The sequence below is a fragment of the Conger conger genome, chromosome 14 (genome assembly GCF_963514075.1).
Source record: "Conger conger chromosome 14, fConCon1.1, whole genome shotgun sequence".
In the NCBI taxonomy this organism is placed as follows: domain Eukaryota; kingdom Metazoa; phylum Chordata; class Actinopteri; order Anguilliformes; family Congridae; genus Conger; species Conger conger.
Window position 1 is genome coordinate 38,200,179 of NC_083773.1, and position 16,467 is coordinate 38,216,645.

The 16,467-nt window shown below is 42.2% G+C and overlaps 1 protein-coding gene across 4 annotated transcripts in view; it reads right to left on the reverse strand.

Moving 5' to 3' along the window:
- Positions 1–2,026: 2,026 nt before the first annotated feature.
- Positions 2,027–16,467, reverse strand: part of LOC133110142 (equilibrative nucleobase transporter 1-like) — a 124,848-nt gene continuing 110,407 nt past the window's right edge. For 3 of the 4 annotated variants that reach the window (XM_061220028.1, XM_061220027.1, XM_061220029.1), the window contains 10 exons: positions 15,371–15,417; positions 15,155–15,231; positions 14,184–14,276; positions 9,738–9,877; positions 9,456–9,598; positions 7,046–7,186; positions 6,000–6,107; positions 3,852–4,038; positions 3,361–3,484; positions 2,027–2,601 (listed from right to left, as the gene is read on the reverse strand). In XM_061220028.1, the coding sequence (XP_061076012.1) occupies positions 2,422–2,601; positions 3,361–3,484; positions 3,852–4,038; positions 6,000–6,107; positions 7,046–7,186; positions 9,456–9,598; positions 9,738–9,877; positions 14,184–14,276; positions 15,155–15,231; positions 15,371–15,417 (1,240 nt within the window). In that variant the 3' untranslated portion in view covers positions 2,027–2,421. The remainder of the gene's footprint in view (positions 2,602–3,360; positions 3,485–3,851; positions 4,039–5,999; positions 6,108–7,045; positions 7,187–9,455; positions 9,599–9,737; positions 9,878–14,183; positions 14,277–15,154; positions 15,232–15,370; positions 15,418–16,467) is intronic. The other variant, XM_061220031.1, reaches the window with a different exon arrangement.

Here is a 16,467-nt window from a genome sequence, read left to right on the forward strand (position 1 = left end):
TGACCTTGCGGCCCTGTTACTAGGAATTTTAACAGCTTGAGTGATGCAGCTGTCCTTATCTGGTGAGTGGACAAGAATGTCAACAACATACTGAATTAGTATTTGGAACTGTTCCGAATTCTCCTGCAGAGCAGCAGAAAATACCCTTGTGGTAGTCTAGACCAGGTTTATTGTTTTGTATAAATAAATAAAATAAAAAGATTACCAAGATCAATCACAGTGAAATGTTTTGCATTGCCTGGGCCAAACTAGTAGTTTAGATAACTGGAGCACGGAGTTTACAGCTCCTAAATCTTGCACAAAATATTTTATTTTGGTAGTTGGTTGTTCTCCTGTCTCTTTCTAGTCTGTAGTCCCAATTTAATTCATCCCAGGGTCCTGCATCCTCCCATTTTTTTGTTTGAGGCTCTACACAGAGACGCATTGGGTGTGCTTCCCAAAATGGTACAAAATGCCTGTTGTGAGGAGCTCAATTGTACAGACAAAGCAAAAACAATGAAGTACACAATTTAGTTTCACTATACCATTTCTCCTCATGTTCACAATCTCTACTCCGACTACATGCAGTTTTCATCTCTGTCATATTTACATGGCCTTAGCTGTGCTTGGGCATCAGTCCAGTTCCCACACATAGAAATACATTTCAAAGTTTTCTGCACTGTTCATTCTGTCAATTGTTAAACCGTCATTTGTACATTCTACAACCAATCGTAATCTGTGCATTAAATCTCTACCAAGCAGGTTTACCAGACATACAGGAGAGAATAAAAATGTGTGTTTTAAAATGATAGAACCCGCATTGTTATCCTGAACCAGTAAAGGAATTATAAACTTTTCTTTTGCATTACCTCCCCCGGCATCTTGACTGACCATAGTTTTTCCACAAGGAGGAGGCTTTGATCCTCAGAATTTTGCTGTTATTACAGAATGACCAGCCCCTATTTTTACAATGAAGTCTAATTCTTGCCCATTTTTATGAATTTGGGGTTGTTTGATATAGGAAACCCGCAGACTCACCACCCCGTGCATGCCTCTCATCCTCCCTGCACACCTTCATTGTCCTTGTCATCCAGTTTGGCTGCCAGGATCTGGGAAAACACCAGCGGCAGAGTCCAGCCATTCCATCAGGGGCAGCCACCAGGGTTTTGGATCGTAACATTACCCTGGGGAGCCGTTTCCCAATGTCCAGTATCCTTTTGCTGAAGCCAGCTCTTTCCGCAAACCGTCCATGAAGCAGTTAGTCGGCTGGGTTTCGTACAGGGTGAGGCTGGCATATTGTCTCCAGGTTTCTCCATTCCGTCCATAATAAATGTTTCAGTAATGTTCGATTGAAATTCAGACAGAACAGAATATGTGCAAATTACAGAATACGCATAGATTTATCTTATTTATGATATTCGTTAGGAATCAATTTTGAAAAAAAACAAGAAAAAAAAAAACAGTGCAAGTCTGCAGCTTCCACAAAATTGGTAGTCTTCCATTGTATTCAAAGAGACTATATAAATTGCCAATACAACCTGGAAAATGCATGGATCTTAAAGGTAACGAGGAGTTAATTTGATTGGATATGAATTAATCAAAGTGTACCACACCCTCTTATATTATATATTCAGCATAATCTAACCTCAACTTACACCTGCGGCATGCACATTGACGCATCTCGCCAGTGATTGAAAATTTTGGTAGTCTTTTTATTATCTGTTCAGAGAAAATGTACTTAAAAATTACTTTGATCACTGGCCTAAATTACGTCCAGTGCCTAACCCTAATTGCTTGTTGTGTGGGTGGTTTAATGCCCCTGAAAGCAGGAAAGAACTTGATGTAAGGTGCAAAAGCTTTATATTCTACATAACCAACCCAAAGTTTTAAATATTTTTTTAGGAACACATTTTATTTGACATAAATAGAACTGATCATATTAAACATTTCAGACAAAGCTCAGATGCCAAGTAGCACATGGCAGTAATCAAATAAATGCATTATTAAGACGTAAACAATTGTTAGATCAATAATCAAAATAGTGCTTTCCTTTAGATATTAAGTTGTTGTGACAGTGTGACTTTGTCTAAAAAAGATCTGATACCATGGTAACCATGGTACTGAATTTGGAAACAATCGTGGACGTTCACTGGCATTGGGGGTGCTGGTATCGTGACATCCCTAGAGTGTACCCCCCAGAATCCATTCAACGTGCAAATGATATTCCTAAAAGAAGCCGCAAAGAAAAATTATGATTACTCAAAACGCTGAAAAAGTGAACAATACTGTACTTTATGAATGTTTCACTTTGGAGAATCAGGGAATACAAGAAGCCAAAACCAAGACCAAAATACTTTCTTTAACAATTATGGCCACCATTGTCATGAACCAGTGGGTCGGGAAAAGGAGAGAAGATATTGTGAGTGTTTATTTTGGGGATGTCTAAGAGGAGCCTGGGGCATCCTGGGGTTGGTCTTCATTGTCTCCAGAGAAGGCGTTTTCATGAGGGGGAGGTGGCTGGGCGGAGCGTCTTCTCTGATTGGCCAATGTGCGCCAGCGGCTATAGACATAGGCCGGGTGAATGAATGGCGCCAGGCACAGGATGCACAGGGCTATGTTTATCTGCAGAGGGAGGAAGAGAAGAGACTGAAACAGCTATGCACAGACTGTAGAATCATAATATGAACAACTCACAGACTCACAAATACTGGTTTCTAGGTGCTGGAAAAAACACACCTCCAGATCGCTAAGAGAATTCAGTTGAGCTGAGCATGTTTCACTCTTTTTAAATTGTTTGTATGACACTTAGGCAGGAATTATAATGGTGCCTAAAGGTTACCTGAACACTGAAAGTATTGTGAAAATATGAATAATAGATATTTAAGAGAGGCTGAGGTGATGTTGGCATTGAAGTCTAAGGGTAAAACGTCATCGACATGGAGCATCTGGTTGAAAGTGAAAACTCCTCAACTGTGATGTACATTCATTGGTATGAGATGCATGGCAAAACGGACTAAAAGCTCTGACTCAATTCCCACAAATGTGCGTATGCATGGGTCACGGTTTGTGTAAACGCTCTCGTGTTTTCACATCAAGCTTATTTTTATGAGACCCAAAATCTGCAGGGACCGTGTCCATTCTTTGTTTTGTGCCTACACACTGTTTATACATGATGCCCCTGGTCTCCCCACAGTGCTACTTTTAATTTTAAGATGGAGCAAAAAGCTCACAATGGTATCTGCTCATTTCGATGAGAAATATCAGCAACTGAATGGTGCACATATCATCAAAGGCCACCAAGTGAAGACTGGTTCATATTATGATTCTGCTGTGGCTGGATGCTGGGTGTGTGGGTGTGGAGCACAGTGGTGAGGTACTCACATATAAGGGGTCTCCATCCAACACCTCATTCACCAGGATGATGCAGGGGAATTGCAGGAGCAACACCACAGTCACTGTAGCATTAACCACACCGACCAGCTTACCAAAGTGACAGACGGGAAAACTGGAGGAGAGTAAGATTAGAAGAAAATGGTTGAACAGAGGACAGAAGAATGACAAGATCGGGGTAAAAGAGGGAAGACGACAGGGAAAACTGAGGGGGATTAGAGGCCAGGGCGATGAGAGAAACCAAAGTAGGGAGACATTCAGAATAATTGTAACTGTTTCTGATTCTCTGCACCTGAGAATGAGTATCTGATAAATGACTGAACATAAATTAATGTGATGCTTGTACAGAGATCGGCCCCAGGCTGGGAACACACAGTCAGGATTCACAGGTCTGGAATGTCTGCCTCAGGATATATCTCTCTGGATAAGAGGGCGCTGCTAAGTGAGTGAATCTGAGTGTAACTCACAACATGCTCACTCACACAATGCTGAGGAAGGCTGAATTTCCTCCGAGTGCAAAGCTACTGGTGAACACTTGCAGGACGAAAGTCAGGTACTGCAGCGGGAGCACAGGTATGGTGGCGCAGATGGAGAATAAGAGGCACTGCAGGGCAGTGAGGAAGAGGGAGAGCACCAGAGAGCGCAGGTTACCCTCCTCCTCCGTCTCTCCTGTGGCAGAGGCAAGAGCTGGGTTAGCAGAGTTAGAGGCAGCTACAGGCAGCCACCAAACACTTTTTTTTTAGGAGTTTTCAGAGTTAGAGAACTGTATTTCAGGTTATGAACATTGACAAATGAGAATGCATTACATTCCCATTCACTCATCCACCTGGAATATTATAGCTTCACAAGAAAGGTTTTTCAATTTTAAAACTATGGAGCCCATGATCGTCACGTTGGCTACATTATCTGCTAAGCTTCTGTAACATTCCTTGCACTGAGGATTTCCACCTTGTTCTTAATTTATCAGACTGCAATTTCAATGTCTGTCTACTGTTGTTTTTTGTGAATGTGTGTATTCCTTGTTTGTAGATTTCAGCCCCAGAACCTTTTGACAATTATTTGTGATTCAAAAAACATGGGAACCATCCATGAACAGGGTCGCAGGGGGGCTGGAGCCTATCCCAGCATACATTGGGCGAAAGGCAGGAATACACCCTGGACAGGTCGCCAGTCTATCACAGGGCACACACACCATTCACTCACACACTCATACCTATGGGCAATTTAGACTCACCAATCAGCCTAACTTGCATGTCTTTGGACTGTGGGAGGAAACCGGAGTACCCGGAGGAAACCCACGCAGACACGGGGAGAACATGCAAACTCCGCACAGAGAGGCCCCGGCAGACGGGGATTCGAACCCAGGACCTCCTTGCTGTGAGGCGGCAGTGCTACCCACTGCACCATCCGTGCCACCTACGTGGGAACCACGTGGTCCATAATCATATTCTCCCCCAGTCTGTGATCACAATGCAAAATGTTACCCCCCTCCCCCTCTCCACAATCACAATCTACAGCAGCTAATGCCTCATAATTCACGTTATATTGCAGTTATAATTCTGAGTCGTAAATATGGGAACTTTCTGAAGGATCCGATATCCTGTTGGTAGGAGTATGACAAAGCAGAAAAAAAAAGCTTCCACGACCAACTTTCAACCGTTATAGTTATCAAAATGTGATGGTCCACAATTAGGCTACCCTTACCTTTTTTTCAAGGTACCCGTTGAGACCCAAACAAGTAAGGTTCAGGCTTAACGTAAAACCAATAGGGGATAGCGCAAGAGCTGTGGTCCATGAATTGCAATCATGTTAAAGGCAGGGTTATGTTAGAACGGAGCCAGTATTCAACGTGATGTGTGTTCAGAGATGCTCTTCTGTGTTTCTGCATTAGGGATGTTCAGAGTGGACACTTTTTGTATGTGTATCTGAACAATTTAACCCCTTCACCACGTTTTCATGATTTTATGCATTGAGTTGCACATGACTTTTGCATTAACGCGCAGGTGTAACTAATAAAGTGGTCAACGAGTATATAGTGAATCAGCTGGCTGCAACTAAATATATACAGCATGCAGACGGTGAAAGAGTGAAAGGGTTTATGGTTGGCATATATATAGCGCCTTTATCCAAAGGGCTGTACAATTGATGCTTCTCATTCACCCATTCATACACACACTCTCGCACACCAACAGGGCAAGGCACCAACCAGCTCATCAGGAGCATTTAGGGGTTAGGCGTCTTGCTCAGGGACACTTCAAAACACCCAGGACAGGACTGAACCAGCAACCCTCCGACTGCCAGACAACTGCTCTTACCGCCAGTGCCAATGTCACCCCAGTTTAGTTGTATGACAAAACATTGGAATGGACACAGTACGCAATCTGAGTGACTTTGATGGTGGTGTGACCATCATTGAATGCCACAGTATACGTTACCACTGATTCTGACCATGTGCATCCCTTTAGGGACTTTCCCTTCCAGCAGGATAAAGGCATGTCACATAGCAAACAGCATCTCATTTTTTCAGTTCAGCACTCAAATGACCATTTCCAGTGACCATGTCATGTGGCCCTGCTGAATTTGCATGCCCTGCTGCAGCACACCTTTGGGCAGGTAACGCAGGTACCTACCTGGGGCCCATTGCTTTCCCTTGAATCTGTCAATGATAAGGCCATTCAAGGGGGCACACAGTATCCCACATAACTGTATGTAGGCGAAGATGTTGGTGTAGTGGCTCACTGAGACAGAGGGAGAGGACAGCAGAGGATTAGCATATTAGAGAAAAACCTCAATCAATTACCGCAATGAATATATTAGTATACAAGATGTTATTATTGTGGATTACTGTACTTTTTTTAACAAACGTCTTGACCAGTTGCTATTGAAGGCTTTTTTTCAGGATAAAAAGCGTTGTATAACCCGTAATATCAATTCATTTCCATGTGTCCTTTTGGAGTCTCCAAATGCCTCAGTTCCTAGACATAGCTTTGAAAAAACAATGCAGAATGCAAATTTATGGTGATATTGTCATCAAATTTTAAAGGGGATTTGTCTACTGTTGGCTCCATTGTGTTTCTAAGTGCACCAGGCACAACAACAATAATCTGTATCCACTAAAAAAACAAAATCTTTTCAGTGAGAAAAAAAAGCTTTCACTTTGTTTGAGCTTCGGTAACTTTGTTTTAGTAATGTTTAGAGCAATTATGTCTCTTCCAAACCCAAAGGGTTTCCTTTCATAAGATATGCCTACAGTCAAAGGGGTTCAAGTAGGCATTTTATTTTGGATATGTCATTTTTAAGCTCGTGTTAAGAAAAGGGATATTACTTAAGGGCGGCCTGTAGCATAGTGGTTAGGGTAAATGACTGGGACCCGCAAGGTCTGTGGTTCTAATCCCGGTGTAGCCACAATAAGATCTGCACAGCCATTGGGCCCTTGAGCAAGGCCCTTAACCCTGTATTGCTCCAGGGGAGGATTGCCTCCTGCTTAATCTAATCAACTGTACGTTGCTCTGGATAAGAGTGTCTGCCAAATGCCAATAATGTAAAAAATGTAATGTTAAACATATTTCAAAATTCAGATGTAAACCATGGACTGGATCTATCTTGTAAACCATGGACTGGATCTATCTTTTACGCTAAACTTCAGCAGACAGACTGCAGAGTGAGGAGCTCATACCTTGGGCTATGTCTCCATCAGCCAGCAGGGTCAGCATGGGGTTCAGGGTGCCAATGAAAAGGATGAACCGCAGCACAATGACTGACAGCCACACCAGGTTCGACAGGAACAACCAGCTGAGGACACACTGCTTAAAACTGTCTACAGGGAGAGGGTGGAGAGAGAGATTGAGAAGGAGAGAGTGGCAGAGAGTGGGGTAGAGAGGGAGGTAATTAATTTTTATACTGCAGCATTGTAATTTGCATTACATGCAAATTTACGTTACATTACATTAATGGCATTTGGCAGACGCTCTCATCCAGAGCGACGTACAGTCTAAGCAGTCTAAGCAGTCTAAGCAATCCTCCCCTGGAGCAATCCATCCCCAGGGTTAAGGGCCTTGCTCAAGGGCCCAACGGCTGTGTGGATCTTATTGTGGCTACACCAGGGATCGAACCACTGACCTTGCCGGTCCCAGGCATGTACCTTAACCACTACGCTACAGGATGAATAAAAGCAGAACTATGTATAAGGCTGTAATTCGTATTCATCGTTTAATTATTAATTTATTTACTTACTTACTAATTTATAAGGGACCATATACAATATTAAACATAAATGTTGTCATTTTTCGTATTGTACCAGATTTAGCTTCGGCTAATTTCCATCTGCAGTCCCTTGGCAGGTTGCAGTTAATACATACACTCAGTGAACACTTTATGAGATATTTATTAGACTCATTCTTTTAGACTTCTACTGCTGTAGCCTATCCATAGTTATGATGCATTGTGTGTTCAGAGATGCTCTTCGGCATACCGCTGTTGTAATGTGTGGTTATTTGTGTTACTGTCACCTTTGACCAGTCTGGCCATTCTCATCTGACAACTCTCATTAACATTACATTACATTACACTCTTAACCAGAGCGATTAACAACGAGGTGTTTCTCTCTGCAGAACTGCTGCTCACTGGATTTTTTTGGTTTTTTTGCACCATTCTTAGCAAACTCTAGAGACTAGTGTGCATGAAAATCCAAGGAGATCAGCAGTTTCTGAGATACCCAAACCACCCTGTCTGCCACCAACGATCATTCTGACTGTTGATGATTAACAGAAGCTCCTGACCAATATCTACATGAGTGTATGCATTGCACTGATGCTATACAATTGGCTGATTAGATAATCGCATGAATAAGGAGGTGTAATGTAAAGTAAAATGTCCGTAATAAAATGCTCGGCGAGTGTATATACAGTAAATCCTCAAATTGTGTCCGGGATTCTATTTGAAGCCGGGCCTCGGATAATAGCCGGGGGCGTGGCCGATTCGGACAAATAAAGGCCGGCCCCCAAATACAAGCCGGGGTAATATTGCCTACCAGTAGGGCTATCAGTCCATGACCACTAGAAGACATTGTTTCGATTTAACTCAATGAAATAAAAGAGCTCTTCTCAATATTTTATATTGTTGGTTGGTTTAATACCGTTGCCAATGAAAAGTCGTTGTCCTACACCATGGGTCTCCAACATGTTGCTCTCAAGCTACCAGTCGCTTGCCGCCCTCTTCTAAGTAGCTTGCCAAAGGCTGAAACAGTATACAATTAAACAAAATTGTTGCCGCGAGGCATTCCAGCCTACAAATTTAATAAGTAAATCAGGCAAAATAAAAAATTTACTCAATTTAGGCTACTTGGCTACGCAATAAGGTTTCTATGTATTTACAGCACAGCGCACGTTCAATGAATGAATGAAAGCGGCTGCCTTGGCTCGCAAAAAACTGACGGGTGGAAATCCCGACACTCTTTCAACTACATAAAACTTAACAGTGAACCATCAAATACCCCCCAGATTTCAGTGCCCATCAGTCCCAACATTTAGCAATAAAATCAAACAGTCCAAAAGTAAATTAATGTCTCACAATAAAACGCACTTTAGGAAAAAAGATCCTTAACTTGCTGTTATCTACGCTAATTTGTTATTGTTCATGAAGGCAAGTTGTTCTTTTATGGATTCTGGACTTGCATGTGATTTATTGTGTTTGAGAATATTTGCAATAAACTAAGTCTGTTAAGACTGACACTATGACTTACCAAACGGTGTTTCCTGATTAGCCTACACTAATTGATTTCTGAACGGTTACAGGAAGTGTTGAACAGTGTTGGCCCACTTTAAGTGTAGCCTTTTACTTTATTTCTAAGAATAAAATTCTACACCAGAAGCCTAATAAGAAATAAAGGCCTGCCTCGAATACAAGCCTGCCCCAAATAAAGGCCTGTGCTTTGCGCAGCCTAAGTAAATAAAAGACCCCGGACACAATTTGAGGATTTACGGTAAGTCGCGCAATCCACAATAACAATAACAATACAAATATACAGCATTTGGGGTGTATATCATATGCATTATACATTAAAAGAAAGAATATACAGTATTCCGTACCTGTCTGTGAGGTCTGCGGGGGGCTCTCTTGTTCAGATGTTGCGTTCTCTATCCCTTCCTCTCCCTGCACAAGCTCTGTGTTGTCTCTCTGTGCTTTTTCTGTGAAGCAATGGGTGTTGCATTTGGTCTGTTCACAGCTCATCCTGGAACAGAAACCAGGATTTAATACCTTTGTGAATGCCGGCTGCACCACTGTCAGTCAGGCAGCCAGCTGTTATCCCACTGGTCTGGTCTACCCTTGTGGATGTAAGCCTCCCTTTCCCCTGTGAAGCTGGTTCATACCCATAAGTGTAGCCCTCAGGGAGGGGGTAGGGGATGTGCATCTTTGGCATGAGGATGAAGGTTCTCATGAGGTGGATTATGCTGCATGCCGACAAGAAGAAAAAAGCGTGTTGCAGAGAGATCCCTTTTTCAAATGCCACCTGTAACCAAAGATGGAGAGGATCATCATTATCCCAATAATGGTTTCTTGAAATTTCTGTGGCCAAGCACTAAAAACTATAATTGAGATATTTAAATTTCAGGTTGTGTATGGAGTGCCAATATGACAAATCAGATGCTATACACAACCCAGTTGTTCGGTAAATATTGAGGAGGAGGAGGAGGAGGAGGAGGAGAAGAAGGAGAAGGAGAAGGAGAAGGAGAAGGAGAAGAAACGTTATTTATGAAGCACTTTTCATGCAATAAAAGCAGACCAGAGTGCTCTGACAATAAAAATGGTTAAAACAAAAGGCATTACCAATTACAGTTAAGGCCAGGTTAAACAGATATGTTTTCAAACACTGTTTAATGAAAAATAAAAAATGTACACACAGATTTTGAAGTTATTCATATTTTCCACTATTTGTTCTTGGATGTTTATCTTTTCTGCATTAGCGTGTCAGTTGAAAAGAGCAAATTTGAGATTTCCAAGCATTAATTTTCCAAAAGAAATTCAATGTTACAGAGAATTTTATGTATTTCATTAAATCAAGTAAAGTCATATATTCAGAATTTCTGAAAAAAACACTATTCTGATAAAAACTCTCTCTGGGATTACCTGGAGAGCTAAAATAAAGTGAAACAGCCTGCAGAAGAACTGTGGCAAGTTCTGTCAGCCAATTTTCTTATAAAACTGTAGGACAGTGTATCTAGGAGAATTGTTTTGAAGGTGGAGGTCAGTAAATAGTACATTTTGTGATATTTAGAAACTTTTCATTCCATAAAGCTGAGATGCTTTCAAAAAAGAATTACGTGAAAAGCCTCAAAATATTGCTACATTTACTATATAGCGCAGTAAACGATAATCAAATCTGTATTTATTGTGACCACCCATCACCTTGAAAATCGTCCAGTAGCCAATGGTTCCAGACATACAGTACTGTGCAGTAGTCTTAGGCACCCTAGACTTTATTAAATATATGTTTTTCCAAATATTCATTTTCCAAAAGATTTAATTTTACAGAGACATTTTTGTATTTAATTAAAAAAGTAACATATTTCTGTAAGCAATTGATTACTTTTTACATAAAAACTTGATCAAGGTAAGGAGCCAACCAAAGTCTGCAGAAGAACTGCAGCAAGTTCTCCAACATGCTTGGAACAACCTCCCTGCTGATTGTCTTATAGAACTGCAGGACAGTGTTGGCTATCTGAGAGAAGTGAAGGGTGGTCACAAAAAATATTGATTTGATTCAGTTTTTAACTATTCTGCCAAATTACTAAAATACAATGTAAAATGTATAGTACGTTAATTTAGGACCTTTCATTGAATTATTTTTATTCATATTATTATTTTGATAATTTTGAAAGAATCTTATCCGTACAGAATGTTATACAGGTGCCTAAGACTTTTGCACAGTACTGTACTATCAGATAACTTGCCACAGTTCTTCTGCAGGCTCTTTCACTTCACACTTTTAGCTCTCCGGGTAATCCCAGCCTCGATCAAGTCGAGGAAGTTGTGGTAAACCATCCGACGACTCAGAAAGGGAAAGCAGGGCTTGTCTCAGGCTGTATTCAGCAGGGGAGGAGAACTGCTGACCCGGAATGGGGATGTTGTCGGGCGGTGGAAAGAGCACTTCGAGGATCTCCTGAACCCGAACAACATGTTCTCTGTGCAATAGGCAGAGCCCGAAGACTCGGGGGAATCTGCACCTATATCTCTGGTGGAAGTTGCTGAGGTAGTTAAAAAGCTCCTCAGTGGCAAGTCGCCAGGTGTGGATGAGATTCGCCCTGAGATGCTGAAGGCTCTGGAAATTGTTGGGCTGTCTTGGCTGACACGCCTCTTCAGTGTCGCGTGGAGGTCAGGGACAGTACCTGCAGAGTGGCAGACCAGGGTGGTGGTCCCCATTTTCAAGAAGGGGGACCGGAGGGTGTGCTCCAATTATCGGGGTATCACACTCCTCAGCCTCCCCGGGAAAGTTTACTCTAGGGTGCTGGAAAGGAGGCTCCGACCGACGGTCGAACCTCGGATTCAGGAGGAGCAATGTGGCTTCCATCATGGTCGTGGAACAGTGGACCAGCTCTTTACCTTGGCGGGGTTGCTGGCGGGGTCATGGGAGTTTGCCTGTCCAGTCCACATGGGCTTTGTGGACTTGGAGAAGGCTTTCGACCGTGTCCCCCGGGGAACCCTGTGCGGGGTACTGCGGGAGTATGGGGTACCGGGGCCGTTGTTACGAGCCATCTCTGCTTTTTGCTGACGATGTGGTTCTGCTGGCTTCATCGGACCGTGACCTTCAGCACGCACTGGAGCGGTTTGCAGCCGAGTGTGAAGCGGCTGGGATGAGAGTCAGCACCTCCAAGTCCGAGGCCATGGTTCTCTGTTGGAAAATGGTGGATTGCTCTCTCCGGGTTGAGAACGAGCCATTGCCCCAAGTGAAGGAGTTCAAGTATCTCAGGGGCCTTGTTCACGAGTGAGGGTAGAAGGGAGTGTGAGATCGACAGACGGATTGGGGCAGTGTCAGCAGTAATGCGGGCATTGCACCGGACCGTCGTGGTGAAGAGGGAGCTGAGCCGGAAGGCGAAGCTCTCGATTTACCGGTCGATCTACGTCCTAACCCTCACCTATGGTCACAAGCTTTGGGTAATGACCGAAAGAATGAAATCGCATATACAAGCGGCCAAAATCAGCTTCCTCTGTAGGGTGGCTGGGCTCAGCCTTAGAGATAGGATGAGGAGCTCAGACATCCGGAGGGAGCTCGGAGTAGAGCCGCTGCTCCTTCGTGTCTGATCAGGATGCCTCCTGGGAGCCTCCCTTTGGAGGTTTTCCAGGCTCGTCCAACTGGGCGGAGACCCCGAGGTATACCCAGAACCCGCTGGAGAGATTATATATGCCTCAGGATCCCTCAGGAGGAGCTGGAATGCGTTGCTGGGGAGAGGGACGCCTGGAATACCCAGCTTGGCCTACTGCCACCGCGACCCGACTCCGGATAAGCGGATAAAGAAGGATGGATGGATGGAATTGAAAAAAAAAAAGAATGTTTGGAAATCTAAAAACTGACACACTAATGCAGAAGAAAAACACCTAAGACCAAATTTAATTAAAAATATTTAGGATGCCTAAGACTTCTGCACTATACTGTATATACTTCACAGGGAAAGAAAACTATGTCACTGTATGTCACTCTACTCCTCATCTCCCTTCACTGGCTGTATCAACACACATCAAATTCAAATCCTTGGTGCTAGCGCCTCAGGCTTCAGAAGGGTCAGCTTCAAAAGATCTGACTCTACACACGCCCGAGAGCTCCCGAGAGCTCCTCTAAGCACCTTCCCCTTCTTTCCGTTCTGGTCACATACAGCCTGCACTTACCACAGTCCACAATATACCTGCTTCCAATAGAGAACTCATTCAATATGTTACTCTCCTCATATGCAACTCATTTTCTTCAAGGACCCATAAACTATGCCATATTGTATTTTCAGTCATTTCATATTTTTTGTGAAAGATATTTCAACAAATTGTCTTTATTCACAAAAAATTAAACCAATCATACAAATCAGAACATTTTCAAAAATCAGATTTATATACAGCATATACAGCGTCATTAAAAAGTACTTGCTCCCTACCTGATTTCATCTTTTATTGCACATTTGTCACACTCAATGGTGTCAGATGTTCAGACAAAATTTACCATAAACTAAATGCAATGAAATGTATCTCTTGACCAGTCTGATTATTTAATCATGAAAGTTGCAACATAGACCCAAAAGTCTGAAAGACGGGTCAGGAATCACAAGAAGTGTTCTGTAAAAGCCCAAGATTTATATTATGCTTTTAATGAATCAAGATCTTAATGGAATTAGCCTACGTCAGGATGTTTTTTCTTAAATTATCAGTCACGCACGTTAGCCAACCCCTTTATTTGTCATAAAAATACAATTGATTAATAAAATGGTTATAGCCTATTGTGTATTAAATGTGGCGTTTCAACTGGAAAAAAACAAAGAAAGAAAGAAAGTCATATAGCTTACGTAGAGCATAATTATAACGTAGTTATACTATCTAGGGCAGTATAATTTAGTTTTAGAAACGCTATTGCGTCATAGCTTAGCGTGTCTTGCGCTATAAATCAATGTGTCTTGCGACCTGCTTGTTGCCTCCTCTTGTGACAGTAACCTTGCATGAGTTTAATATTCTATGTTTTATACCATACCTGGGCCATTTGTTACACAAGATATGAGATTTGAGTCCCATGAGATTTGTTGGAAAATTCAAGATGTCGGTAACATCATCACTGCTGTTACCTTGATGATGAGGAAGGTGATGGCGGAGGAGCCGTAGGCTCCGGTATACAAGGTGATGATGGTGGAACGATGGGTGTCAAAGAGGTTCCCCACCTGGATGAGAGAGAAAGTCAAAAACACAAGCACATCTCTGAAGAGTACCCAGGATATTGCCAGGCTTGGGATTATATAATGAGCCGTTAGCTATCCTTGAAAAACAGAAACATGTTCTCAACGGACCTTCCCCCTGATTAAATAAAGGTTAAGAAAGTACGGTCTGCCTGATTTTCTCTGATATTGCATACTTCTTGCAGTGAATGTTTTCAGATCTTTCAACAATATGTTACACACAAAAAACATTTTTCATTGGCAAACTCTGGTACTCATGTTAACAAATGCCAGTAACAGACTCAAAAGGCAATCAAAAGCCTAGAATCAAAACTAGATACTGGAAGCTTTCTTATGCATGCACTGAGGAAGCAATTGAATACACCTGACCAGATCAAAAATAGCTGAGAAGCCATCTGTCCAATTACATTTGGTACCCTAAAGGGGGGGCTAAAAAAGGTATTAAAAGGGATGTAATTCCTTCACGGATTACCTGATGTGGATCCAAATACCCTCAAAATAAAAAGAACAGAAATTGTACAACTATCCGAATGCTTATAGACTTCACTGTAGCTCCACTATTCCCCAACAATACTTACTAATGCATACCAGACAAACAAATATAGCTTTAAAATGTAATGCTTTTTGTATTTCTCACCCCAAACATCGCCCATCTGCATAACATTACATTACTGGCATTTGGCAGATGCTCTTATCCAGATTCCTCGCCTGGAGCAATGCAGGGTTAAGGGCCCAATGGGGCTGGGCAGATCTTATTGCCACACCTGGGATCGAATGACCGACCTTCGGGTCCCAGTCATGTTACCTTAACCACTACGCTACAGGCCGCCCCATATGATTAAGCAGTGAGACTGGAGACACACCTGCATGTTTGCCATGAGTAACATTATGCCTCCAGTTGCGATGAAGGACAGGCCTGGAAAGAGTATATTGGATATGTCTGCAGGAGAAAGAGTGGGACAGAAACAGAGGGGGAGCAGTTACTCAAGGATAAGCATAGACTGAAACAGAAGCCGATATGGCTCGCCAACTGCCACTGTGTCGGTGTAAGTGTCAGTTAAAGGCACAGAACACTTTACCTGGATGTGAAAAAGCAATCAACATGGTACCAGTGGTGTACAGAGCTCTGGGAAAAGAAAAAAAGAGCACATCATTCAAAAGGGTTAAAATCACTGGAAGGGCAAAGCTAAAGTCGAGGGTAAATGAGTTTGGGATGTTACGTTCAGGCAGCGACTCTCACCCTCTCCTACTCTTTCATTTGCATTATTTGTATTTTTAACAAACACTTCAACCCTGAACAACGGACATTTTATTTCATATACATGCATTTATACAGCGTGATATTTACTTGGCTACAGTTACCTATAAGTGCAATGATGCCATTCACTAATGTGTCTGACTTCACTTCCCAGCTGTAAAATCCACTGTAAAAACTGAACTGCTCAAGCTTGTCATGAGCTGGTCTAGCTGGGTATGTGCTGGTCAACCAACACGGCCAAGCTGGTCATAAGCTGATCTAACTGGACATGAGGTGGTCAACAATCTTGGTCAAGTAGGTCTAGCTGGGCAAGTTCAACTTATTTGGCAGTAGTACACCTTATACAATCTCATTATGCCAAGGTGGCACATTTTAGGTTGGTATACCGCATATTTCAAATGATTTGTTAAATTATGAAAAGATATTCACGCACAACAGTCTCTAGAGTTTATATCGAACATTTCGAAAAACAAAAAACATCCAGTGAGCAGCAAAGGCAAAGACATGTTGTTAATGAGAGAGGAGAAGGGCAAGACAGGTTGAAGGTGACAGTAGCTCAAACTCTGGAGATTAGTCTCAATATTATTCACAAAAGCGTGTAACACAAATGCATTTTACATATCCACACACAAATATCTCTCAACTTGCGTCTTGGGTCTTCTGGTTTGTACAAATGCATACATAGTACATGAAAAGCAAAAATGAGTATGAAATTTCTTCTTACAGACTACAATCATCTAAAATAATTATATTTATAAATTTAACACAGGCTGACCTATGGGCTGACTGTTGATTATATCAATATTCCATCAACATTCAAAATGAACAGTCCACTCCCCTGCCTCTAACAGTTAAACTGAAAGTAAGCAGTTTGACTAGCTAAGTGCTGTGCAGGCTAACGTCTGCACGCAATCAATA